Below are 27,782 nucleotides of genomic sequence, written 5' to 3' on the forward strand. Positions count from 1 at the left end.
TTTTCTGGGAGTTAGTAGTGAGTTAAGTGTTTTCAATTACAACACTGTTCTCAAAGGCACATGCTGATTAACAACTTTATGTATGCAGAAATGGTGATATTTTCATTTGTATTTTTTTTTCCCACAGGGCCTTCTTAAGTCGGGAGGTCACTGCCATTTTCCACAAATTTAAAAATAAAAAATAAAAAAGAATGTTTATATTTAAAACCCACATTTTTCTCTCAGGACCATTTCTTCAACTTGGTATTTAATGGAGGAAGTTAAGAAAGATAAGAGATGTGTGTGGAGGTGAGAATAAAGCAATTCTGAAATTCTCAGTGTCTCAGTTCTGTTTTCTGACACTATATTTTTGCTTGGTTTTTACAAAGGCAGATCATTGAACTTAGTCACCACATGCATAGATCATGCCACGGGAACAGCTTCTGTGAAGTTCAGTGAGACATGCACCACACCCAGTGACCAACAGTGCTGTATTTGTTCAGTATGCCTGAAGAAGTGACTTACGCGACTCTCAAATTTCCAAATGCTTCCCAGGTGAAGACATCCCAGGAGAGCTACAGTCTCAAGAGAGCAGGTAAGAGCCTCCATGTAGGATCAGACATACCAGAAAAGAGAGCTATTTAACTACACTGGTGAGTTCTCCTAGCCTTCAACTCAAGGCTGATGATTTTGATGACAGAGTGCCAGTCCATAGGGAAGTTGCTACACCAGAGCTTAGTTTTGTCTGTCTTATTTAGCTTGTAAGATCATAGTTTGTGGAAAACAAAACAAAACAAAACAAACATGGTGGTCTAAGCCTCTGGAAATCCAGATCTCTGGTGTCACAAAAATAACATTTCTTATGATTTTAGACATTTTCAGATGATCTGACATACAAGCTATTATGGGAAGGAAAAATAGTAATAGTATGAACATAACTATCTAGGATTTTTATTTAACTGCTGAAAGATATAATATAGACATATGCTATGAGATTTAAAAGACCCTGGGATCCTAGTCAGTCATGGTGTGCTAAACATTTGCTTCTTTCTGTGAAGGAGTAAGACTGAAGGTGTCTTATCTCTATATTATATCATTCCAGGCCATAGAATTCCAGTCTGTTTTTTCCAGGAATGCAATTCCTAGAAACTTAGAAGTAACAGTGAAACAGTAAGACGATGTTTTGGGGGAACATCAAAATTGTATTTATTGAAATGTTTGTATTGCTACAGGATACATGGTTTCTTGTGCCATCCCTGGGATTATGTTTTGTTATTTATATTTTATTATTTATATTATTTTTATTCCTTTGTATTTGTTTTCAGTCTTTTTGATCTTACTATAAAATTATATCATCTATATATATATGTATATATGTGTATGTATGGAATACATATAACACATATAATACACATGGAATGTACATTCCATATATATGTGTACATATATATAGTACACATACATATAGACACACATATATATGTGTACATCATATATGTACACATACATATGGAATTTTTTAAAAGATTTTATTTATGTATTTGACAGAGAGAGATCACAAGTAGGCAGAGAGGCAGGCAGAGAGAGAGGGGGAAGCAGGCTCCCCATTGAGCAGAGAGCCTGATGTGGGGCTCAATCCCAGGACCCTGAGATCATTACCTGAGCTGAAGGCAGAAGTTTACCCCATTGAGCCACCCAGGCACCCCAACATATGGAATTTTTACTTTATAAATTTACCCCAAAGTGTTTTATATTCAAATGAGGAAGAAAAATCACTTCTAGTAACATGTCTCTGGTTATATAATTTGAGGCATCAGGTTAGTGGATAATGTTTTAGGGACCAGTTCCCCTAAATAGGGTCCTCTTCTCTGTGTCTGCAATATTGACAAAGGCATTGTATGTACTGGGGAGAAGTATTACATACTTGCCGTCCGTGGGCAGCTGACTTAGAGTGCTTATAAACTGGGAGATCCAATTTACATTCTGCTATATATTCTCCAATACATGTTTCCTTATAAAACAATTTCATCATTTTTTATACAGCAGGGTAGGTTGTTTGAATTTTATTTTAGTAAAAGATCACACCGTGTTTGTCAATTAAATAATTAATTAATTAATTAACTTATGAGAGAGGGAGGGAGAGAGAGAAAGCCTGTGAGCATGGAGGTGGAAGGGAAAGGGAGAGAGAGAATCTTAAGTAGGCTCTGTGCCCAGCAAAGAGCCCCACAGGGGGACTGATCTCACCATCCTGAGATCATGACCTGAGTTGAAATGAAGAGTCCAACACTTAACCAACTGACCCACCCAGGTGCCCCAGGGTTTGTCTATTTAAAATATCTACCATCAGAATCAGCATCAGACCAGGAACACTGGTATTATCTAGATAGAAAGTAAAGAATAGAGAAAACTGACTTTTTTTAAAAAACACTTTTTTTTTTTTTTTTAAAAGACAATCATGAAGTTCCTGAAATGGAAATGGATGGCGAAACTGAAAACAGAGCAGGGGGAGTTGAGAGCACACCTGAGACGGCAGAGAGCAGAGCTGTGGCCGGTAAGCCCTACGCGAATAAATGTGCCACTGGAGAAAGTTAAGAAGGGCATTTGGGAGACACCGGGACATAGCAATTAGAGTTATTTTTAAAGATAAAGGTGGAAAACTTTTGAGAAGGGAAATAAGGAGGATAAACAAAAAGTGATGAAAAGTCATATCCTTTACTTATGGGAAAACATCTTTTTATCGTCATCCATCCCCAGTGTTTCTGTCTTTTTCTAGATTTTTCCTATTTTACAATATTATTTCTTTCCACTTTCCTTTTCTTTATTAAAGATTTATCTATTTTGGAAAGAGAGAGAGAGAGAAAGAGAGAAATGTGGGACAGAGGGAGAAGGAGAGAGAAACATCAGCAGACTCCGTGCTGAAAATGGAGCCCAGTACGGGCCTTGATCTCAGGCCCCTCTGATTACTACCTGAGGCAAAATGAAGAGTAGGTTGCTTAATTGTCTGTATCATGTTGGGGCTCTGTATTTCCTCCCATTTTTCATCATTTCATCACTCTGTTCAATTTCATGGATGGTTTTCTTTACTTTTCTTTCTTTTTTTTTTAATATTCTTTTATTTATTTGTCAGAGAGAGAGACATTATGAGCAGGGAGAAAGGGTAGAGGGAGAAACAGACTCCCCAGTAAACAGGGACCTTACCTTCCCTCTTTACAACCCTGCAACGTGGGACTGGATTCCAGGATGCTGGGATTATGACCTGAGCCAAAGGCAGATGCTTAACCAACTAAGCCACCCAGTTACCCTCGGATGATTTTTTAAAATTATATTTTAATTTACATTGTACAAACATGTTCCTCGTATCATTTCATTTTCAATGAACTCTTTTTTTTCCCCCTCGAGTCTTCTAATATAACATTCCAGTTTCAGATATAGATACAAAATTGTGTCTTACTTTTTTTTTAAGATTTTATTTATTTATTTATTTATTTGCCAGAAAGAGAGAGAGAGAAAGCACACAAGCAGGCAGAGGCAGAGAGAGAGGCAGGCTCCCTGCTGAGCAAGGAGCCGGATGTGGCTCTCGATTCCAGGACCCTGGGATCATGACCTGAGCCAAAGGCAGCGGTTTAACCCACTGAGCCACCTACACAACCCTGTATCTTACTTTTTTTTTTTAAGATTTTATTTATTTATCTGACAGACAGAGATCACAAGTAGGCAGAGAGGCAGGCAGAGAGAAGAGGAAGCAGGCTCCCTGCTGAGCAGAGAGCCCGTTGTGGGGCTTGATCCCAAGACCCTGAGATCATGACCTGAGCTGAGGGCAGAGGCTTAACCCTCTGAGCCACGCAGGCACCCACCCTGTATCTTACTTTTGAAAAATTTCATTTCAAGTCAACTTTATTGAAGTACAACTTAAATACAAAAGAATACACCCTAAGCCTTAAGTGTATAGTTTATTGTACTTAATAAATATAAACCTCTGTAACCAAAATCAAGATACACAATATTTTTGTCACCCCAAAAAGTATTTTGTGTCTTTTAATCAAAAAGACAGTACCTGCTTTCTCTAACCACCTCTCTCTTTCAACCTTCACTCCCTGTTTTTACATCATGTTTTATCCTTTGGAAAGAATAAGGCTATGGTATAGCAAATATTATCATGTTTCCTGTGTGTCTGTTGTTACAAATGTATTTGGGGATATTGGATGCATTCATTTTCTATAATAAAATTTCTTAATCAGTGTTCCCAAAAAGTAAAAACAAAATACAAAAAAATTTCCCCTCTAAGTTATCTCCACCACCAATTTTAGACCGAGGTAACCACTGATCTACTTTCTATCACCCTACATTATTATGTCTGCTCTCAGATCTTAAATAAATGGATTCAAATGGCATGCAGTCTTCTATGACTGGCTTCTTTCATTAAGCATAATGTTATTAAGATGAAAAAATGTTCATCATCACTAGCCATTAGGGAGATTCAAATTAAAACCACATTGAGATATCACCTTACACCAATTAGAATGGCCAAAATTAGCAAGACAGGAAACAGCATGTGTTGGAGGGGATGTGGAGAAAGGGGAACCCTCTTACACTGTTGGTGGGAATGCAAGTTGGTGCAGCCTCTTTGGAGAACAGTGTGGAGATTCCTCAAGAAAATAAAAATAGAACTTCCCTATGACCCTGTCATTGCACTCCTGGGTATTTACCCCAAAGATACAGATGTCGTGAAAAGAAAGGCCATCTCTACCCCAATGTTTATAGCAGCAATGGCCACAGTCGCTAAACTGTGGAAAGAACCAAGATGCCCTTCAACGGACCAATGGATAAGGAAGATGTGGTCCATATACACTATGGAGTATTATGCCTCCATCAGAAAGGATGACTACCCAACTTTTGTAGCAACATGGACGGGACTGGAAGAGATTATGCTGAGTGAAATAAGTCAAGCAGAGAGAGTCAATTATCATATGGTTTCACTTACTTGTGGAGAATAACAAATAGCATGGAGGACAAGGGGTGTTAGAGAGGAGAAGGGAGTTGGTGGAAATTGGAAGGGGAGGTGAACCATGAGAGACTATGGACTCTGAAAAACAATCTGAGGGGTTTGAAGTGCCGGGGGGCGGCGCATGGGAGGTTGGGGGAACCAGGTGGTGGGTATTAGAGAGGGCATGGATTGCATGGAGCACTGGGTGTGGTGCAAAAATAATGAATACTGTTATGCTGAAAATAAATAAAAAATAAATTAAAACAACAACAACAACAAAAGATTAATTCATATTGTATGTTTTCAATAGTTAATTCCTTTTCATTGCTGAGTAGTATTCCATAGTATGAATATACAAAATGTTTATCCATTCACTTATAGATGGACATTTCAATGGCTTCCTGATTGGGACTAGTGTAAATAAATCTGCCATGGTGTACATGTCTTTGTGTAGGCATATTTTTTTTAAATCTTATTGGGTCAGGGTGCCTGGATGGCTCAGTCGGTTGAATGTCCAACTCCTTATCTGAGCTCAGGTCTTGGTCTCAGGGTTGTGTGGAACCTACTTTAAAATAAAAAAAATCGGGCGCCTGGGTGGCTCAGTGGGTTAAGCCGCTGCCTTCGGCTCAGGTCATGATCTCAGGGTCCTGGGATCGAGTCCCGCATTGGGCTCTCTGCTCAGCAGGGAGCCTGCTTCCTCCTCTCTCTCTGCCTGCCTCTCTGCCTACTTGTGATCTCTCTCTGTCAAATAAATAAATAAAATGTTTAAAAAAAATAAAAAAAATAAAAAAATAAAAAATCTTTTTTTTTGTTTGTTTTAAAGATTTTATTTATTTATTTGACACAGAAAGAGAGATTGCAAGGAGGTAGAGGCAGGCAGAGAGAGAGGGGGGAAGCAGGTTCCCTGCTAGGCAGAAAGCCCAATTTGGGGCTTGATCGTAGGACCCTGAGATCATGACCTGAGCCGAAGGCAGAAGATTAACCCACTGAGCCACCCAGGCACCCCTAAAATAAAAAAAATCTTATCAGGTAAATACATAGGAGTAGAATTCTGGGTTAGATGGGTATGTTTACTTTACAAGAAACTGTGAAAATTATTTTCCATTTTTACATTTCCAGTAGAAATATAAAAGATCTTAGTTTATTTACAGAACTTTTTAAGTGTTCTCACTGTGTTATCTCTGCTTTCATTTTGTCTTTTTTTTTTTTTTTCCTCAGTCTTTCATGTTGGCAGCTTTCTTTGAATATCTGGTGATATTTGGTTGCCTGTAATCATTTAAGAGTGAGATGCCAAAGGCACCTGGGTGGCTTAGTCGGTTAAACATCTGCCTTCCGCTCAGGTCATGATCTCAGGGTCCAAGGATCGAGCCCCATATTGGGGTCCCTGTTCAGCAGGGAGCCTGTCTTTCCCTCTTCCACTTCCCCTACTTGTACTCTCTCTCTCTGTCAAATAAATAAATACAAAAAATTTTTTAAAAGAGTATGATGCCAAATTACTTGAGAGGGGTCTCGTTTTTATGAGAGTATATGTGTAGCCTTCATGTACTTGGGTGATTCTCTGAGAAACCCAATTGTCAATATTTGTATGTGTTTGTTTGTTTGAATTTCCCCTCTTAGGTCAGTTGGTTGCTCTGGAGAGGATTCCTCCAATACTCTGTCCCAGACAGTTTTCTCTCAGAATGACTATGAGAGGGTATTAAGGGAAACCTCAGTTTCCACTTGTTGTAGGAAAAAAGAAAAAAAAAAAAAAAAAAGAAAGAAAGAAATTTCTTCTCTACCGTGAGTTTTTTCCCTACAATTTCTCCTTTACTATTCACACAGAACAGTTCATTTTTGATACTTCCGTCATCAAATGCATGTACATTTTTCCCACATCAAGCAATTCTCTGTGACAGCAGCTGCCACGTCCTACAATTCAGCTCAGTTTTATTACTATCTACCTGGAGATAGTGTCAAGTTCTATAGGGTAAAGTCTCAGTCTCAAAAGACTGCTCCCACCCTACTTATTTTCTTAAAAGATTTTATTTTATTTATTTGACAAAGAGAGATCACAAGCAGGCAGAGAGGCAGGCAGAGAGGGTGGGGGGGAAGCAGGCTCCCCGCTGAGCAGAGAACCTGCTGGGGGCTCAATCCCAGGACCCTGGGATTATGAACCCGAGCCAAAGGCAGAGGACTCAACCCACTGAGCCACCCAGGCGCCCCACCCCCTACTTAAAATGACAATTGCAAGAAGTATGTCACCAGATTACCCACAACTTCATTCAGATTTGGCTATAAAACAGAGTTTCCCATAATCCCCTCTTGAGGTACACTTAATTTGCCCCAGCAGGTCATAAAACTCAGAGAACCATTTAACATTTACCACTTTATTAAAGAATATGATAAAGGATAGAGATAAGCAGCCAGATAAAGGATACATAAGGTGAGATTTGGGAGGGTCCTAAGCAGGGGTGGGTCACCCTCCTGATATTATGTTCACCAGCCTGGAAGCTCTCTGAACCTCATACTTTTGGGATTTTTATGGAGGTTTCCTTACATAGGCATGATTGATGGAGTTAATGACTCCATTTTCAGACTTTTTCCCTGCTCAAAAGAAGTGGGGGTTGGGGGACTGAAAATTCCAAGCTTCCTGTCATGGCTTGGTCTTTCCCGTGACCACCTCTCATCCAGGAGCCCATCCAAATGCCCACTCAGACTCACTTCATTAGAACAAAAGATGCTCCTGGGGCACCTGGGTGGCTCAGTTGCTGCAGTGTCTGACTCTTGGTTTCAGCTCCGGTCATGATTTCAGGGTCCTAGAATCAAGCCCCTTCCCAGGATCTTCCCTCCGTGGGGAGTCTGCTTAAAGATTCTCTCTCTCTACCCCTCCCATCACTCGTGTGTGCATTCTCTTTCTCTCTCTCATAAATAAACAAATCTTAAAAAAATAAATAATAAGAGCAAAGATTCTCCTTATCACTTAGGATTGTATAAGGGTTTAGGATCCTTGTGTGAGGAGCAGGGTCAAGGATCAAATATTAGAAGAAGAGATGCTCCTAGTGTTCTTATCACTTAAGAAAATATCAAGGTTTTAGAAGCTCTGTGACAGGAAGCAGAGCAGATAGATATTCATATAGATACAGATACAGTATAGATATATATCCTATTATCTCACAGAGGGTAACTCATTGTAGAAATAGGGGAGAAAATATGGGGTTAGGAGTCCATCTGAATCATATGTAAACTTTCAGATACTTTCTCAGTTTTCAGGCTTCCCCACACCTCCACTTGAGATGATAAAGTAGGAGATTATCACCAATTTACAGAACTTTTGAGGGTTTTTTTTTAATTTTTATTTATTTATTTGAGAGACAGAATATTTTTGTTGGTTAACTGAGCATAATAAAAAACAAATGAAATGAGTGAAACATTAAAAAAAAAGATTTTATTTATTCAAGAAAGAGAGTGTGCAAGCAGAAGAAGAGGGAGAGGGAGAAACAGACTCACACTGAGCAAAAGCCCAATGCAGGACTTGATCCCAGGACCCTGAGATCATGACCTTAGCTGAAGGTAAATGCTTAACTAACTGAGCCACCCAAATGCAACTTTTGGGATTCTTAAATGAGAATTTTGACTTTGGTTCACTTTTCCAAGGCCCACGAGGTTACTAGCAACTTTTGTTCTCTACCTTCCAAATGCCATTTATGTAGTTTCCTTTCTCATTATTTTGAATCTTGAATCTATGCATTTTTTATTCTCTATTTCTATTTTATCAGAATTTTTAGGGAGAAAAAAGGTAAAGGAATGAGCTATATCTCTAAGATTAATTCCAGACTGATTTTTAATCAACATTTCAGTCAGCCCAAACGCAATTTTATTCTGCCTTCTTTCCCATTTCCTACCAGTAAGTGCCTCTCCTAAAAGAAACTAGAAGAAATAGGAAAGACATAGGAAGTATGTCTATACCAAAACTCTTATGGGGTTCCAATGAAGGGAAGAGGTGATGCACTTGTTTGCCTCCATATTACTTAAGAACGTGGAGAGTCACAGGAAAAAAAGAATAAGAAGAGCTTAGGAGAAGATTTAAGCCTCTTTCATCCTTGGAAAGGTCCTAGTCTCTTGAGATTATTGAACTCCATAGCAGAAATATTATACCAACCTTCTTTTGTGGTCCTCCAAGGACTTGCTTGCTTATCTTTCTGGTCTCAGACCATTCATTTGCAAATTGAACAGACAGGCAAAAAAGGTCTTCTGCAATTCTAAATCAAAGAAAGTACTAGACTTTATATCCAAGAAGACACTGGACCAAGTTTGTCCCTTTTTATGGAACATAGAATTAATTAACAACTTGTCACGTGTCATGCCATTGACATATGGTGGAAGAAACAACTGTGCTTTCCATTAGACATAGGTGTGATGCTTCTCAAAGTATCCCAAATCTTGATCTCAAACTCCAGAGTAAATAAAACTAAGGGAAAACAAAAATAGCTGTTGATTTTAGGGGATCCAGAGGCCAAAGGAGAAAAAAACCAAAAGTCCCAAATAGGTAACTGTCAGTAAAATTGAATGCCTGAAAGGGACAGATAACCAAATTAAACAACCAGCATAAAAAGATTTTTTTAAGACATTAAATTATGGAATCAAAAAAATTTTAATTGAAACATGACTTTGACAGAAATAACTTCAGCAGATGAGTTAAAAGAAAGAGCAAAGATCATTAAGACCCAACAGGATATTCTGGAAGATCAGACAGAAGAAATTATTCAAAGTTATAAAGGCAATAAAAATCATAATAGGCTTGCATAGCATATCCAAGTAATCTAATATGTAAAAAAGATTTCATAAAGAGGAAAAAGGACAGATATAAAAAAGGAAATAAATAAAGAATAATTATATATCCTCTAGAACTGAATATATATGGAGGGGAAAAAAACTGCCATTCTCCCATCTTTAATTCAGAAAAGATATAAATCATCCATCCCAACAAAATAAAAATTTACCATGTACTTCCTCTAAGAAAAATACTCAAGAAAATTTCCAGACATACAAGGAATTAATCAGACCTCAGTGTAAGGGAAAATTTAGAGGTGAGTCAAAAAGTAATAGCTGATGATGGCATAAATATAGTGGTAATTGTGATAATGAAAGTGCTAAATCATTTTTGCTATAAAATAGATACACTGCAAGAGAAAGTCAATAGTAGTCTAGGACAAATTTTACTAAACTGTCACAGTAAAACCCAGCATTAGGAGAGAGGAAGAAAGGGAATAAAAGTACTATAAAAGTCTAGGTTGGAGAGTCTAAATTTAGCTATTCCAAAATTACAGATATTAAGAATATAATGCAAAGGAAAACATTTCCTTTTGGAAACAGCTAAAACTTTCATCCCAGGGGTCCCTGGGTGACTCAATGGGTTAAAGCCTCTGCCTTCAGCTCAGGTCATGATCCCAGGGTTCTGGGATCAAGCCCTGCATGGGCTCTCTGCTCAGCGGGGAACCTGCTTCCTCCTCTCTCTGTCTCTGCTTGTCTCTGCCTGCTTGTCTGTCAAATAAGTAAATAAAATCTTAAAAAAAAAAAAACTTTCATCCCAATTTTTCATAGTCAAAGGAGAAAGAATATAATAACCCATCTTAATGTAAAAATAATAAAATCACAAAAGAATTTAAGAGAATTGATAAATTTAAAAGCTTAAATCAATAAATAAGAAGGTTTTGAAGAGAAAAGTTAATGAGACTGGTTTTATTTTTAAAAAAACCTAATAGTCAAATTAAGGAAAAATTGAAAAAGCAAAGGTATCAGATATCAAGTTAGGGACACCTGGTTGGCTCAGTTGGTTAAGTATCTGACTCTTGGTTTCAGCTTAGATTATGATCTCAGGGTCCTAGGTTCAAGTCCCATGTTGGGCTCCCCACTCAGTGGGGAGTCTGCTTGTGATTCTTTCTCTCTCTGTCTCCCTGTCTCCCTTTCCCCATGTTCTCTCTCTGCTCTAAAATAATAAATCTTTTTAAAAAAGGAATATGCTTAAATAAGTAACTAAAATGGGAGAGAATAGGGGAAGCTGGGTGGCTCAGTGGGTTAAGGCCTCTGTCTTTGGCTCAGGTCATGATCCCAGGACCCTGGGATCTAGCCCCACATCAGGCCCTTTGCTCAGCAGGGAGCCTGATCCCACCCCCCCCCACAACTCCCCCACCCCCTCCCGCTGCCTGCAACTCTGCTTACTTGTGATGTCTGTCAAATAATTAAATAAAATCTTTAAAAAAAAAAGGAGCACACCCCAGAAATCCCATATCCACTTCCACTCATTTAATAAATAAATAAATCAATAAATAAAATGGGAGAGAATAAATATGTGTAAAGCTCCAACCTTTGTAACTTCATGGCAATAAATTTGATAGTGTAAAGGAAGTAGATGATTTCCTAATAATATATTCAAGAGAAAACCTGAAAGGGCAATCATCAGAATGGATTGTAAATCATATTAAATAATAGATCTGATATTAGCATAGAAAAATTAGGAAAGAACATCTATCAGGTGTCCAACACTGATTTCCTGGAGATGGGAAGGATGAGGAAACGGCAAGATGGGGAAGGTGGGAGGGGAAAAAGCAATGCTAAAAGATGAACAAGAGAGTGTCAATGAAAGCATCCAAAATATGTTCTATGATCACATTTACTTAGAATTATGTGCTTTCAGTGTTAATTGTGAATGTAAAGATGTAGTTAATGAGGACTTTGCTTGATTTTGCAAGCAATTATTTTCATTAAAAAAATTCCAATAGTCCTATACATAAGGGGCAGGTGTGTTGGACAAGGTTATGGAAAAAGGAAACAACATAAAACGTGTTGCTTCATGTCATTTTTCTAAATTGGTGCTTCTTCACAGGACATAGCACTCGGTCAAAAGTATGGTGCACTGTTGCTTTCATTTCGTTGACTGTGAACCTGGTGGTGCTGGCTGGACTGGGGACACTGGGCCTGAGGTGTAAGTTTCCACTTTTCTCTGAGCCTGTGGATGGCAAATAAATCCAAGCCCCAAGACATATCCATATAATGTTTCCAGATTAATAGAGGAGAAAATGTGTCATTACTGTAGGACCATATCATATTCATCATTGTCTTGAGGATATTTTAATGGCAAATTCCTTCAGTGACAACTAAGGCTAAGGATTGTAATGTAAACCCATTTTTCTAGAAATTATGAAATCAATACAACAAAAATACAATTAATTATAGCCTGAGAGTTTTCATGATGATTTCATATGTTTAAAGCAAATTCTCCATTCTTCATGCATTTTCTTCTTGTCTAATTCATTCTAATTGCAAACATACTTCAAAATGGCATTATCATACTTGATGTTTTTCTCTAATTCCTCCATTAATAGCCAGTTATTTTGTCCTAGGAATCACACCAATTTCAGGTGAGTATGAGCTGGTTTCATGGTGCTGACTTTTGAAAGATAATTTCTCCCAGATGATTATTTTTTTCCTACAACTTCTATTACTGTTCTTGACAATAGCACAAAAATTGGTGGGCAGGGTTTTTTCCTCCAATATAATGTAGGCTTCATAAGAACACAGACTATGGCTTATTCATCCTTGGTATTCTTTGAATGAATGTATTAAATGAATAAATGAGTGAATTCAGGAACAAATAGGTGAATAAAAAGAAACGAGTAGGCTTTTGAATATCAAAGCTGAAGTATCTTTATAAGAAAAGGAAAACTCTCAATCTACCCTTATTAGCAGTTTGTTCCACAAATAAGAAAAAAAGGAATTGCAAGTGCTTAAAAATATACTTTCTCAATAAAGATCTAATGCATATAAATTGCCAAAACTTCAAAATACAGAGAAAGAGAAGAAACTAAAAGCAATTGGTATCTGTCAACAGGAGTTAAAGGCTATTAAAATATAAAAACAGTGTTAATATCTCTGGAATCATAGAGTAGATATCATTTATATCAATATTTTATTTAATAATTTAAATACTCTTATAACATTATATTACTTATCATTTTTGAGTACTAATGTTTTCCCAAGCTCTTCACATATAAATTATGGTTATACCTGTCCAAGAAACTCAAATTGCAACACATAGGGTCATGATCTCATTCAGTCTTTACCCAAAACATGTCCTATAATCATGTTTACACTCAATTTCCAGGTCAGAGAGCCCAAAATACTTCTGCAATTCCGTATGGTCTGTAAGTGATCAGGGGGAGTATTTGATTATACATCTATCATTTCATTTTATACTTTATGGTTTTGATTTTATTTTTTAATTAATTATTTTTATTAACCTATAATGTATTATTTTTCCCAGGGGTACAGGTCCATGAATCATCAGGCTTACACATTTCCTCCCCAATGTCCATAACCCACCACACTTCCCTACCTATGCTCCCCCCAGCAACCCTCAGTTTGTTTTATGAGATTAAGAGCTTCTTATAGTTTGTCTCCCTCTTAATCTCATCTTGTCTCATTTTTTCCTTCCCTACCCTCCAAGCCCCGACTCTGCCTCTCAAATTCCTCATATCAGAGAGATCATATGATAATTGTCTTTCTCTGATTGACTTATTTCACTCAGCATGATACCTTCTAGTTCCATCCGCATCATTGCAAATGGCAAGATTTCATTTCTTTTGATAGCTGCATAGTATTCCATTTATACTTTATGGTTTTAATGGCCCTTTGCCTTATGTCTTTATGTTTCTCTGCTTTGCTACATTGGTTGTGTCTTCTATTCTTCTACTGCATTTCCCAGGCCCTATAATGATTTTTTTTCTTTAAATATCAGTTACTTATTTGATAATTAAAAGACTCTTTTAAGAACTCCATATTTTGGGAGCATCTCTTCTCAACCCTGGATGCTAGTGGGTGATTCTCTTCCCCCTTCTCTTCCCTCCTACAACAGTGAGTACAAAGGCATTCTGAGGAAATAGAAGGAATATTATAATTGTTAACTTTTCTTGAGCACCCATCCTTTGTGATTTTATCTAATTTAATCCTCATAAAACTTAAACTAAAAATTAAATATTCTATTAAGTTGCAGGGTTCTCAGGTAAACTAACATCAACCTATTTAAAAAAAAACCAAAAAATATGTTTTAACAATCCACAAAATAAAGCAGTTATGAAGTTTTCTGAGTCTCCTGATGTTCTTAGAGACATGATCCCCATGTTCTGAGTTCTTTTTTTTTTTTAAATCCTGAGGTTGCCATTTACCAATTGCTCATCCTTAAATTATGGTTATATCTGTCCAAGAAACTAAAAAATTACAACACATAGGCTCACCAGTATGTTATAGTACCTCCTAACTTCACAGGTGTGAATTTTCTATAAACTAACTACTGAACTGCATCATCTTTTATTTTGAGATACCTGCTTCACATGGATGTTTCTGTTTTTTTTTTTTATTTTTAAACATTTCTGGGCATTTTCTTCAACAAGGAACTAGTTCTCTGTTGTGTAACATACATACCTTTTCATCTCAAATAAATTTCAATCTTTAAAGTACATACAGTTAGTATTTTATACATATGTAAGTTTCATTTTAATATGAGTATTCCATTAAATTATTAAGTAATAATTGTGATATTAATATAATTTATTGGAAAACTTTGACTATGTTAAAGTCATTAATCTCCTAATATGAATTATAGATTATTGGAAACTCATCTTCAACAACAGAACAACAAATGATATTGAACAAAGCAATATACAACAGTTGGAAGAAAATTTAATGCTATGCATGAATATGTATAATAATGTCTCAAATGGGCTTATCATTTTTGAAAATATGACACAAAACATTTTAAAAGAGCTGACAAACTTTACGTCAGAATACTGTGAAGAGTTAATGAAGAAGGAAAAAGGTGAGTGAAATGGTCTCTTATTTCATCTAGTCTCATCCCTGACAAGGTTCTCCATTTTTTCCTAGACTTTTTACTGGGTTTGAAATCTTAAAATATATCTGAAATAAAGAAAACATGGAAATACAAATTCTTGTATTAAAAAAGCACTTTTGTCTTTTTTTGACTGAGTTTCTTTATGTTATGTTTTAAATATTATTTTATCAAACTAATCTCTCTCTCTTTTTTCCTCTATCTTTCCTCAGTTAGATTCAATTTTTTTCCAGTAGTCCAAAATTCATTGTTTATGCACCACACCCAGTGCTCCATGTAATACGTGCCCTCCATAATACCCATCACCAGGCTCACTCAACTCCCCACTACCCTCCCCTCCAAAACCCTCAGTTTGTTTCTCAGTCCACTGTCTCTCATGGTTTGTCTCCTCCTCCAATTTCACCCAACCCACTTCTCCTCTCCATCTCCCAATGTCCTCCGTGTTATTCCTTATGCTCCACAAGTTAAGTGAAAGCATATGATAATTGACTCTCTCTGACTTATTTCACTCAGCATAATCTCTTCCAGTCCTCTTCCATGTTGATACAAAAGTTGGGTATTCAACCTTTCTGATGGAAGCATAATACTCCATTGTATGTATGGACCTTATCTTCTTTATCCATTCGACCATTGAAGGGCATCTTGGTTCTTTCCACAGTTTGACAACTGTGGCCATTGCTGCTGTGAACATTGGGGTGAATATGGCCCTTCTTTTCACTCCATCTGTATCTTTGGGGTAAATACCCAGTGGTGCAATTGCAGGGTCATAGGGTAGCTCTCTCTATTTTTAATTTCCGAAGGAATATCCACATTGTTTTCCAATTTGCACCAATTTGCCTTCCCACCAACAGTGTAAGAGTGTTCCCCTTTCTCCACATCCTCTCCAAAAACACTTGTTGTTCATCATCATTAGCCATTAAGGAGATTCAAATCAAAACCACACTGAGATACCACCTTACATCAGTTTGTTTTTTAATTCCTTCTTTCTTCTTTTACACTCACATTTTACACTCTCATTTTAATGAAGTTCACCTATAATGGAGTTTTGCTGAGTATGTGGGAGATAAATGTTCTGTCTTCTTGCATGTGTGAAAAGGTCTTTATTTTGGCTAGGTATAAATTCAAAGGTTAAAAATAAATTTCTTGAAAAAAAAAATAAATTTCTTAGCAAGTATTGAGAGTTCTCTCACTGTTTCTAGCAAACAATGTTGTTAAGAAATCTGTTTCCAGGGTGATTTCATCCCATAAAAATGATCCGAGTTTAGCTTTTTTTTTTTTTTTTTTAGGAATTTTTTTTATTGGGATGCCTGGGTGGCTCAGTGGGTTAAAGCCTCTGCCTTCAGCTCAGGCCATGATCCTGTGTCATCGAGACTCACATCGGGCTTTTTGCTGAGCAAAGAACCTGCTTCCCCTCTCTCTTTGCCTGCCCCTCTGCCTACTTGTGATCTCTGTCAAATAAATAAATAAAATCTTTTAAAAAATATATGTTTTTTATTTATTTGAGAGAGCACAGAGGAGGTGGGGAGGAGCAGAGGGAGAAGGAAAAGTAGACTCCTCACTAAGCAGGAAGCCCAACAAGGTGCTCAATCCCAGGACCCTGGGATGATGACCTGAGCAGAAGGCAGACATTTAATGAACTGAGGCACCCAGGACACTGAACTTCAGCTTTTAAGATATTTTATTCATTTGTGGGAGCTGAAATATTAGGATATTCTGGGTATAAGTGCTTTTTAATTACTGTGCACTCTGTAGCCTTGCCAGTCTGAAAGTTTATGTCTTTCAAATTTAGGAAAAATACACTCTATTACTTCTGAGTTCTATTTCCTGTTCTTCCCAAGACTTCCCTTCAAATGTTAAAATTTGCAGATTGTCTCTTTTCTCTGTATTTTCTTTTTTTTAAAGACTCTTTTTGAATTTTTCTACTGATTATTATTCCAACAATCATATTTTTAATCTAATAAAAACTTACATGATTCTTGAGAGTGTTTGTAGCATCCTGTTTTTACCTTATATATATAATATCTTTTGGAGTCACATAGTATAGTCACATAGTATAGTCACATAGTCACATAGTATAGTAATTAGAGGGGTATTTTAAAATATCACTCTCCTCTTTCCTAAATTCATTTTTGAGGACGAAAAGGAGTTTTTTTTCCTTTCCTTTCTATCTCTTTCTTCTTCTTCTTCTTTTTAAAATATTTTTCTTAAAAATTCTCTTTCATGCAAGGGTGCTCTTATATACACTATGATCCTTACTAAGAGAATAGTTGTTGTGGGTTGGCTCCATTGTTATTCAAAGAGATAGTTTTTTTCATTAGATTTCTTTGAAAGTGACAAATTTGTCTGGATAGTTTAAGGGTGGAAGACCAAGATGGAGTGTATGAACATGCAACTTTCCTTTTCAAATGAGACTGGATATAAATGATAATCACAACAATCACAGTGGAAACCTAGGCTTTGCGAGACAGTTCATCCAATTTCTTCAGAGAGTAACCATGTCCTTTCCCTTCCCGAAAATCTTATAGCTTCTCAATCATTTTTCTTCCCTCTTTTCTTCACTTTTCCTTTCTTATCTTCTTTCATAAGAAAGAAAGAGAGAGGGGGAGAGAGATGGAAGGAAGGAAGGAAGGCAGAAAGAAAAAGAAAGAAAGAAAGTCACTTCACACTGTGTCAACACTTGGGAGACCTTCAAGAATATTAAGTCTTATGCATAACAATAATAACTATCCCTTGCCTTAAGTTACTCATGGCATGATAGAAGAAGCAGACAAGTAAACAGAAAATTACAATTCAGTGTAATGAGTGCTCATAAACATAAATATGTAATCTAAGAAACAATAGTTGAAAGAAAGAGTTGAGATTGGGTGGGGGTATAACATTCAATGCTGGGACTGGATGCATATTGTAATAAAATTGGTGAGGGGTAGCATGGGGTGCTCAGAAATTTCAAGGTATTCAAAATGAATGGCTGACAGGAACCTAAACAAACTAATAGATAAGATTGGAGTGTCACTAGTGTTCCCATAGATAATGGGGAGGGTTTGAATTTTTCCCTACAAAAAAATATTAGACCACTTAAAGCAAAGTCTGATAGAAAAATCAAATCATTGGAAACAGGGTGTTGCTAAGGTTTCTGTAAAAAAAAAAAAAAAAAATATATATATATATATACAGACTAGAGATGGACTACAGTCTTGCTGTAGCAATCCAAACGTTGTAGTTTTCTTTGAGTGTTTTTAGTAAGCCCTTTATCACTTTTCTTCCTATGATTTCCCTTCTTTCTTCAGATTATTCTAGATCCAAACCCCATACCATTTCAGATCTCATTCTCTTCCTTCTCTCATATTATAAGTAGTTATCTCACTCAATATGTACCTTTGGTTAATCATTTCAATAGACAATGCAAATGGTTGTAAATTCTGATACATATGCTAATTCATAGTATATCTGTACATACATATTATGCTTATGTATGTATCAGAATCATATCTTTATAAACTTTCCTCATGTGTTTTTCAGATGTTCAATTTCACTCATGTTTGGAATCATGGATGTGGTATGGAAATGGAAGCCAAGGTCATGCCCAGATGAATACGGACAGTAAGAAAAATTGCAATAATACCCAGGTCTGTGTGATGATCTACAGAAAGCTTTTGGTATTGTTAAGATATAGGTCAGGAGAATTTGGATAACAACCTCAGTCCTTGGCTATTCCTAATAAATGGCCTCCAAGCCCTTTACCTTTTTGAGCAGTTATTGGGGAATTCTGCTATCACAGGTTCAAATGCCAAGTATATACAATTATTACACTGATCTGTCCATGAGAGCTGTCACAAAACGTAAGCTATAGAACTTTATTTGCTCAGGATTTCTTATTCCCTGTGTATTCTGGTTCTTGTAGAATCAGAAAGGAGAGAGCAACGATTTATTCCAGGTGTGAGGAATATTTTAATTGGCCATTGATACAAATTAAATCATGGGATTCTCTTCTCCCTTAGAGCTGTCCTGTGATGAAAAATTATACTCTCAGTCATAATGTACATGGCACAATCCTGCATATGACCTCTTATCATCACACATCATTACCCTAATTAATGTTATTAGTTAAAATACAAAAAAACAAATCAGGTAAACTTACTGCAATGCTCATGATTATTTTGTTGTTGTTTTTCTTAATATTTGAGTGTAGGAAAAAAAACAAATTTCCAAATGTAGAATGCTAAAACCCTTACAATCCAGCACAGTATGTTTGTTTAATGTATATATAGCATGCTCCAACCAACCAGATTTTATCATCAACATTTCTTGAATGTGGTTCATGCCTCTGTGATTTTTTCCCTTTATAGTTTTATTACCTGAGTTATTCTGTCCCTTTCGAACTCAACTAATCCAATTCACTTCTCAAGTTTCAGCCTCATCAAGCTCAATTAATGTCTTTCTCTTTCATATTCCCCACAGCATTACATTTTTAGTTAACAGCTATGAGTGCATCTGTTCTGTTAGAGTTTTAACTCCCTGAAGGTAGAAAACATGTCTTGCCCATTATTGTATATCCACTTATGATACTGGAAACACCTTAAGTTTGACTGAAGTACCAGTATTCTTTAATATCTTGATTTTTTTAATTGTTTTTTTTCTTTTCTGTAGGCAAAGAGCATACTTAGAATGTCATAGAAGAGATTTTTCATTATTTTAGTGTATTATTTTGCTAATTTACATTTTTAAGAAAAGAGACATCTGAATCAAGAGAAACAATTAACAGTTAAGAAATTAAGAAAAAATAAAGTTGTTTCATGCCACAACCTAATTGAAAATGAGGTATGAAAGAAAAAGCAGACTAAGAGAATCTTAAGATTTTGTCTTGAAATTTTTCACAAGGAAAAATGATCAGTCATATATATGGTATTTTTGTGTTTGAGACTGATATTGAGTGTAAATTTTAACAGGTCAAATTTATGGTGCTTGTGAGAATGACATGGACATAAAATGCTTTTGGGGTTGGAGCTGAATGGGAGATGACTGTATTGAAGATTTTTAAAATTTGCCCACCCATACTTTTATTAAACAGTCATTATCATATATTTACTAATGATTACTATGTACTTCTACTATGTACAAGGTGAATTTAAGCCTGGTAAGTTTTGATCGATAAAAATAAAACCTATAGATTAGGTGATAATATCCAAAATAAATTAGTAGATTAAGAAAAGAAGAAGCCAAAGGATAGAATCCTAAATATTCACACTATAAATGGGGCAGGAAATTAGGAGAACTATCACAAGTGTTTAAGAATACGTGATTAAAGAAGGAAGGGGAATGAAGAAGGTGTACTACCAGGGAACTAATGGAGAGAAGTGTTTCAAGAATAATGTAATTTGAGGTGCTTGGTCAGCTCAGTCGTTAAGTGTCTGCCTTCAGCTCAGATCATGATCCCAGGGTTCTGGGACTGAGCCCCACATCGGGCTCCCTGCTTGGTAGGAAGCATGCTCCTCCCTCTCCTCCTCCCCCTACTTGTGTTCCCTCTCTTGCCATGTCTCTCTCTGTTAAATAAATAAATAAATAAAATCTTTAAAAAAAAAGAAAATATGTAATTAACAGTGAAAACACTTCCAAGAGGCTAAACAGTATATACAAGTAATGACAAATACTATTCATTACATGCCTACTCTAAGCCACAAACTGAAAAAGATGCTTTATTTAGGCACAAAACAATCTGTAGTATCAGTTCCATTATATCTAAATTTCAGGTTAGGAAACTGAAGTTCATAGAGGATAAGTAAATTTCTTAAGGTCACATGAATAAGTAGCAGACCAAAGACTCAAAGCCTAGTTTGCCTATCTTCAAAGCCCAAGATAGGTTTAAAAGTAAAGAGTCAGTTGACAACTAAAAAATGATCCTGTCATGAGTATTACAAATGAAGTAATATGGGGTACATGCTGATAACATTATTATTTAAAAAAATATTTCTTAAGTTTTTAGTTAAGTCTACAGCATGGAGTATATATTGAGGATATAAAAAAAATCTATACCCTTATAAATCTTAAAGAAGCTTATAATCTAAGGTGAATCAAGACAATAAATCAGTAATTAGCAAGTTATTAAACTGCAATGATTCTGTTACATATACAAAAAAAATGAAAAGTCAGTGCTCAAAGGAGATAGTTAGAAATGGCTTGAAATCCAAAGGACAAAGAAATGATAAAATCAAGTTTAAACTCCAGATTTTCTCTTAAGCATCTTGAATGTTAATGGAAGATAAGCTATCTTTGATACCTTAAGAAAAAATTTACAGAACCAGGAAGGGTTTTCAAGACATTATTACTCACTTCAGGGCAGTGCCCAAAGAAGAGGGAAAGATTTAAAGAGTAGGTTAGAAATAGGTAAATTGGAAAAGAATGGAGGGCCTCATTGGAAAGGCTGGTCCCAAATGAATGGGAGTCCACTCACAGTCAATGCAGAACCTCTGTCAGTACAGCCATGGTGGTGTCTGGAGGAATGGGGATTTAGCTCATCTGATGGCTTCTCTTTTTGCCTATCATCTGCTCAGTGTTAGAGTGGGATGGTGTTAAGAGAAAGCTTGAGAAGAATAAAGATTTTAAAATTTTTGAGGGAAAGGGGACAAGGAAACAAGAAATGAAAGGATTATTGAATGGAATTTTGATGATACTAATCTGATTCTGTGGCACTTGAATTAGCTCTCAGTGGAACAAAGGAGCAGTAACTGATTTTGTTGTTGTTGATGTTTATAGGTGTTCTTTCGATGTTTTCTCCTTTCAAGAAGACAAACTGGGAAGAAGGAAGGGTTTTAAAATTTTGCATTGTGACCTGTGAGTAAACCTGCCACTTGCTTATTGTCAATAATAAAGGAAACCTAGTTTGTTAATTTTGAAGATGTCTCTCTGACAGCCACCCTCCATATGTGGTCAAAATGTATCAAGATAGGTAAAAAAAATTCTGGGAGCCTTTTCCTGAAGCTCAGGCAATATTTTTTTCAGCAAAAAATCTGTTCTATGTAGAAGGAGTTCATAGAATTGAGAACATGGAAGATAGAAATTCAGAAACTGTTACGCTTCCCTGTCCTTCTTTACACACTCCTATGCTTTCCTAAGCCCCTAAGGAATGGACAGAAGTTACAAAGACAAAGTCAAATCAAGGTCAAGGATAATATCTTGTGGAATATAAAATAGAATGAATACTGTTTTTCTGAAAATAAATAAATTGAAAAAAAATAGAATGGGAATCAGGGTAACCTTATGATTTATTGTCCAAACCTGAACATTTTGAGAATAAAAGGAATCAATATCAATAATTGCACTACAACACCAAGCATGAATCTGAAGTGCCCTGGGCATACCCAGATTTTTCAATGGCTTCTTGGGTGAAATTGTCAATGAAAGACCCAGAGGTAGCTTTGGGCCATAGACAGTTGAATTCTTTTTATTTATTTATTTATTAATTAAAAGATTTTATTTATTCACTCGACAGACAGAGATTACAAGTAGGCAGAGAGGCAGGCAGAGAGAGAGAGGAGGAAGCAGGCTCCCTGCTGAGCAGAGAGCCAGACGCGGGGCTTGATCCCAGGATCTTGGAATCATGACCTGAGCTGAAGGCAGAGGTTTTAACTCACTGAGCCACCCAGGCGCCCCTAGACAGTTGAATTTTATTAAATTCTTGCAGTAGTGTAAGAAATCACCATAGCTATTATCACTTTGGTCTTATTTAACTAAAATAACCTGACAAGAAAATAATAAACTTTGGCAATAATAGATTAGATTCATGAGGTAACTGTTTATTTTTCAAACTAAAGCACATAATTTTTTTTTTTCTAGTCACAGATTTGACACTTGCTGAAAACAGCAAAGTTAAAAACACGACAATGGGACACACACCAAATACAACTCAACTCCTGGAAACAAGCAGGGTTACAGAAAGTACCCAAAGGTCCAGAGATGGGGACAGTGTCATTCATGATGGGCATTAAGGAGGGCGTGTGATGTGATGAGCACTGGGTATTTTACACAAGTGATGAATCATTGAATATTATATCAAAAACTAATAATGTACTATATGTTGGCTAATTGAATTTAAATTAAAAAAACAGTGAAGTATACGACATTCAAAAGAAATGACATGATTGGAAAATTTAATACCTTTAGTAGTTATCATATTTGTGAAAATAGAGTAGCTATATCAAATTTTCAATTGTAGCTAAATGCAAACATTCCTAGCTTACTGTATTAGTGTGCAAGATAAAGGTGACCATGTAAGCTGAAACTTTGGAAAATCAATCTCAGAATCCAAGAGAAAATTTTTTGATTGTTTTGTGACTTTAAAAACTTTTTTTGTCAAAACATTAAAAATGCCATACTATTGGTTATAAATGTGTAGATAAGTGGAAAAAAGTAAAATAATACTACTTAATATGTTGTAACTCCGAATATTAGAAACATTGAATATTAAATTGGTTTCTCCCTTTTATCAAGAGAAGCAAGAGGAATGGTATAATCCTTTTTGTGATACAACTTACTCTACAGATTGAACATTTTATCCATTCCTTGGCAATTTGCCATATTCCTTTCTTTCTTTATAAAAAAATTTTTGAAAAAATTTTTAATAAATATATAATGTATTATTAGCCCCAGGTGTACAGGTCTATGAGTCACCAGATTTACACACTTCACAGCATTCACCGTAGCACATATGTCATATTCCTTTCTAGGTTAGGATCAGCTTTTAACATTTTAGTTTTGTGATGTCAAAGACATGAAAGATTTCCAACAGTTCCTTTAATGTGAAGTTTCCTGTAGGCAGCTTCACCTCCTCCAGCATATCTCCCTTCCTCATTTTTGCCAAGAAATTATCTTCAGCAAGCTCTTCCATTCTTCAGGAATTTCAAAGTCCTCCAAGACTCTGAAATGATGGCAGTATCAATATTCTCACGGTCAGCTATTTCTTCTTTCTTATTATTACCCATTATTTAAAATTTTTTTATTGTTATTGAAGTATCATTGACAGTTGTTTTGTCTTTAACTCTGTTTTTTATTTAAATCACATTCTGCAAAGTCATTCACATGGTGTGGAAAAAGATCTTGTCTCTTATAAGGATATTCTGTTACCTTCTGACAAGATGTTTGAATATTTTCAGCTGCATGCTTTTTATACTATTTCTTCTAAAACTCGGCTAAAGAAATTGCATGAGCTCCAGTTACAGGGTCAATAGTCTGCAAGGGTTTAAAAGCTTAAACAACTCCTTAGATTAATGAAGCTGTATTGCTGATAGAAAGCAAATTTTCATTTTTTTCCAAGATCTTATATAAATCAGGTTGATCTAGAGTATTATGTAACAGTAGAAGTGCTTTGAAAAAATGATCTTCCTAAAGTATCTCTACAATTGAGAAGCAAAGAGGGAAAACAACTGTATGCTTTTCTATCAATATATAAATGAAATAAGAGATTCTCGGTGACCAATCATGGACAGACCTTGAAGGAAGTGACAAGAGTGGTCATTTATCATAATGATCATCTATTACTTATGTAGCAGGGTGTTGTACTTTATGCAATTACTCACCATATATTGTAATAAATGAAAACTGAACTGTGTTGTTGGGGAACGAGTGTTATTTGAATGAACCATGACCACTGAAATCTGTATATGGGAACCATGTAAAGCAAGAACTATCTGTGTTTCCAATACAATCTGTTACTGCATGATTTGAATACCTCCACTGACTCCTGTATATTATAGCAATTTTTAAATTCAATTAACATCTACCTTAATCTCACTATAATGTTTGTATGGAATACCGGATATAGAAGTAATGACTTTGTATTTTCCCACAAACTGCTCAGTATACACCTATAAGATATTAATAAAAAAAATTTCTTATTTACTTTTAACTCAGATATTATGCAACTCAGTTAAAAATGCTTCAGTGTTTGTTTAAAAACTGATTTCTCTTCAGTCTTCCTTTTACTAGTATTCATTCTTTGTGCTACTGCAAACTTCATATAAATTTCAGAAATTCATGTTCCTAGGAACTTAGGCAAACAATTCATGACACTGAGGACTTCTAACATTTACTACATAATCATACTTCATATCCCTGTCTTATTGTACAAGCACCTATTCATTTCCTAAGTGTGTCTTTCTGAATAATTATATCTGGTATCTTCATGGATAAGGAAAAAAATTGATATACTTAAATAACTACTTCTGATTTAAGAAAAAGCAAGAAAAGGTGGTGGAAGAAGAGGAAAAGGAACAAATTCTAAGTGAATTAGAATGGTAGACTATTTCCTTAATGTGCTAATGATCGTATATTTAAAATTGTCACCAGTATGAAACAAAATAGTGATTCTTATGTATTTTGTAATCATCCAAATGAGTTTATCACCATTATTACCTAACATTGCCCTGGAAGTCTAGTAAGTGAAAGAGAGAAAAATTAAAAGAGTAGTCACAACTGATTATAAATGATCAAATATTAATTGTGGATTCATAGAAAATGTGGTATTGAAAAAAATAGCTGAAAGTTATGACATAAAATTATCAAATTGGCCACTCTCATGACAAATGTCCAAGATATATTCTTTATTACATATAAATACAAAGTTGTCAGAGTAGCAAAATGTTCTAATAAGAGAAAAGGCATTGACCAACATAACAACAAATATATAACACTCATATGAAAAAATTAATAGTGAATATGAAATGATAAAGATTTAAAACTGTAGTGAAAGAAACAAGATGACTTGAACAAAAAGATGTAATATAACTTATTCTTGGACAGAAATTTCAAGTTTCTAAATGTATTACTCCTCTCAGATTCATCAACAAATGAAGTTCAATCAAAATATATATTCTGGAAAACATCCATAAAATTAATATTACTTTTTCAGTTTTTGCTGGAGAACATGCTTAAGAATCCACTATGACGGAAAACATTTCATTCTTAAAAAAAATTCTTTTTTCCTCTTCTTCCTCTTACTGGTAGTTCTGAACATTGGATTTCCCCCACACACACACACGGGGTCAAAAGCAACCTAAGTATATGATTGCAAGAGGAAATATAGTGGACAGAAATCAGGTATTGGCAGTTTTTCCATTTTCATTTGTGTGTGAATTTTTAATATAAATGTGGGAACATAAAGAGTTAATGCAAGTCAAAATGTTTCAGTGAATACGTTTCAACAGTTCAGCTTTATAACAATTATAAATAAACCTGTTAAATTTTTCTGGACAATGCCAGCATTGGGATTTTCTTTAAAACAAGTAATTTGTTTAATTATTTTTAATTAATTCCACCATGCTTAAAAAATGGTGTTTGAGACATTTTTATCATGCAGTAGATTCCAAACATTCAGTATACTTTTCTAACTGACTTGTCCTATATGCAAGTACATGTTTTTAATAGTGTCTGTCTCCCGTGCTGTTCCTGTAAGTTTGCTATTAAAATATGTTAAACTATTAAAAAAAAAAAAGCTAAGAAAATTGAATTCTTCTCGGATGCAATTTCAAGCTGATTCTGGCTAGGAAACAGACTAGTTTCATCAACATCACATGTATATCCTACATTTTTCTAGAGTAAACACGTGCTATTTCTGATATTTAAAAATAAGTTCAAATAATAAATAAAAGTCAACATCTAAAATGTGCTCTGTTCTGTAATCGTGTCATCCTCTTTCTCCAGACCATTACATATTTCCATCAATGAGAAATCTATGAAGGCTTTCTCAAGATAATAAGGTTGATACTTAAGGAATTCATGATCTAGCCCTAATCCTATTTCTTATTACTCTTATGGTGAAAATTTCCTCACTCATTCACTAAAATTAAGTTTTCCATATGAAAAAATTCAGTCACACATTTAATAAGAAAAAATGTATATAACAAATATTTTGAGTGTGGCAAATATTCCACTGGTGAGATTGTGGTGTAACAGGGAACTCATGCATAGCTAGAGGAACTGAAAGATGATGAAATCGCTAGTGAGAATTTAGTAAAATGACGTATGAATTTACTCTTTGAGCCTGAAATTCTACTTTTAGGAAACTATACTCAAAGTAGAGTGACAAACAGAAAAAAAAAAAAAAATAAAGAGAGAGAGAAAGAAAGAGACAGAAAGAGAGAGAAAGAGACTATATGCGTAAGGCTGTTCCTAAGAGCATTGTTGCACTACTGGGTATTTACCCCAAAGATACAGATGTAGTGAAAAGTAGGGCCATCTGAACCCCAATGTTTATAGCAGCAACGGCCATGGTCGCCAAACTGTGGAAAGAACCAAGATGCCCTTCAATGGACGAATGGATAAGGAAGATGTGGTGCATATACACCATGGAATATTATGCCTCTATCAGAAAGGAGGAATACCCAACTTTTGTAGCAATATGGACGGGACTGGAAGAGATTATGCTGAGTGAAATCAGTCAAGCAGAGAGAGTCAATTATCATGGTTTCACTTATTTGTGGAGCATAACAAATAACATGGAGGACATGGGGAGATGGAGAGGAGAAGGGAGTTGAGGGAAATTGGAAGGGGAGGTGAACCATGAGAGACTAAGGACTGAAAAACAACCTGAGGGTCTTGAAGGGGCAGGGGGTGGGAGGTTTGGGGAACAAGGTGGTGGGTATTAAGGAGGGCATGTATTGCATGGAGCACTGGGTGTGATGCAAAAACAATGAATACTGTTACGCTGAAAAGAAATTTTTTAAAAAAGAGAGCATTGTTGGTTCTTCGCAATAAGAAAAGTAGCAATTGTCATATGGTTTCACTTAACTTGTGGAGCATAAGGAATAATGCAGAGGACATTGAGAGATGGAGAGGAGAAGTGAGTCGTGGGAAATCGGAGGGGAAAACAAACCATGAGAGACTGTGGACTCTGGGAAATAAACAGAGGGTTTTGGAAGGGAGGGGTATGGGGTGGGGTGAGCCTGGTGG

General features: G+C 35.7%; 1 protein-coding gene across 1 annotated transcript; it reads left to right on the forward strand.

Moving 5' to 3' along the window:
* Positions 1 to 245: 245 nt before the first annotated feature.
* Positions 246 to 22,848, forward strand: LOC122891665 (C-type lectin domain family 12 member B-like). Its single transcript, XM_044227513.1, has 8 exons — positions 246 to 288; positions 373 to 574; positions 2,429 to 2,530; positions 11,826 to 11,924; positions 14,601 to 14,813; positions 18,363 to 18,443; positions 21,594 to 21,671; positions 22,674 to 22,848. Exons 2-8 carry the CDS (start codon positions 484 to 486, stop codon positions 22,823 to 22,825), a joined length of 816 nt encoding a protein of 271 aa, XP_044083448.1. The 5' UTR covers positions 246 to 288; positions 373 to 483; the 3' UTR covers positions 22,826 to 22,848.
* Positions 22,849 to 27,782: the final 4,934 nt, after the last annotated feature.

This window comes from Neovison vison, chromosome 12 (genome assembly GCF_020171115.1).
Source record: "Neovison vison isolate M4711 chromosome 12, ASM_NN_V1, whole genome shotgun sequence".
Classification (NCBI taxonomy): Eukaryota; Metazoa; Chordata; class Mammalia; order Carnivora; family Mustelidae; genus Neogale; species Neogale vison.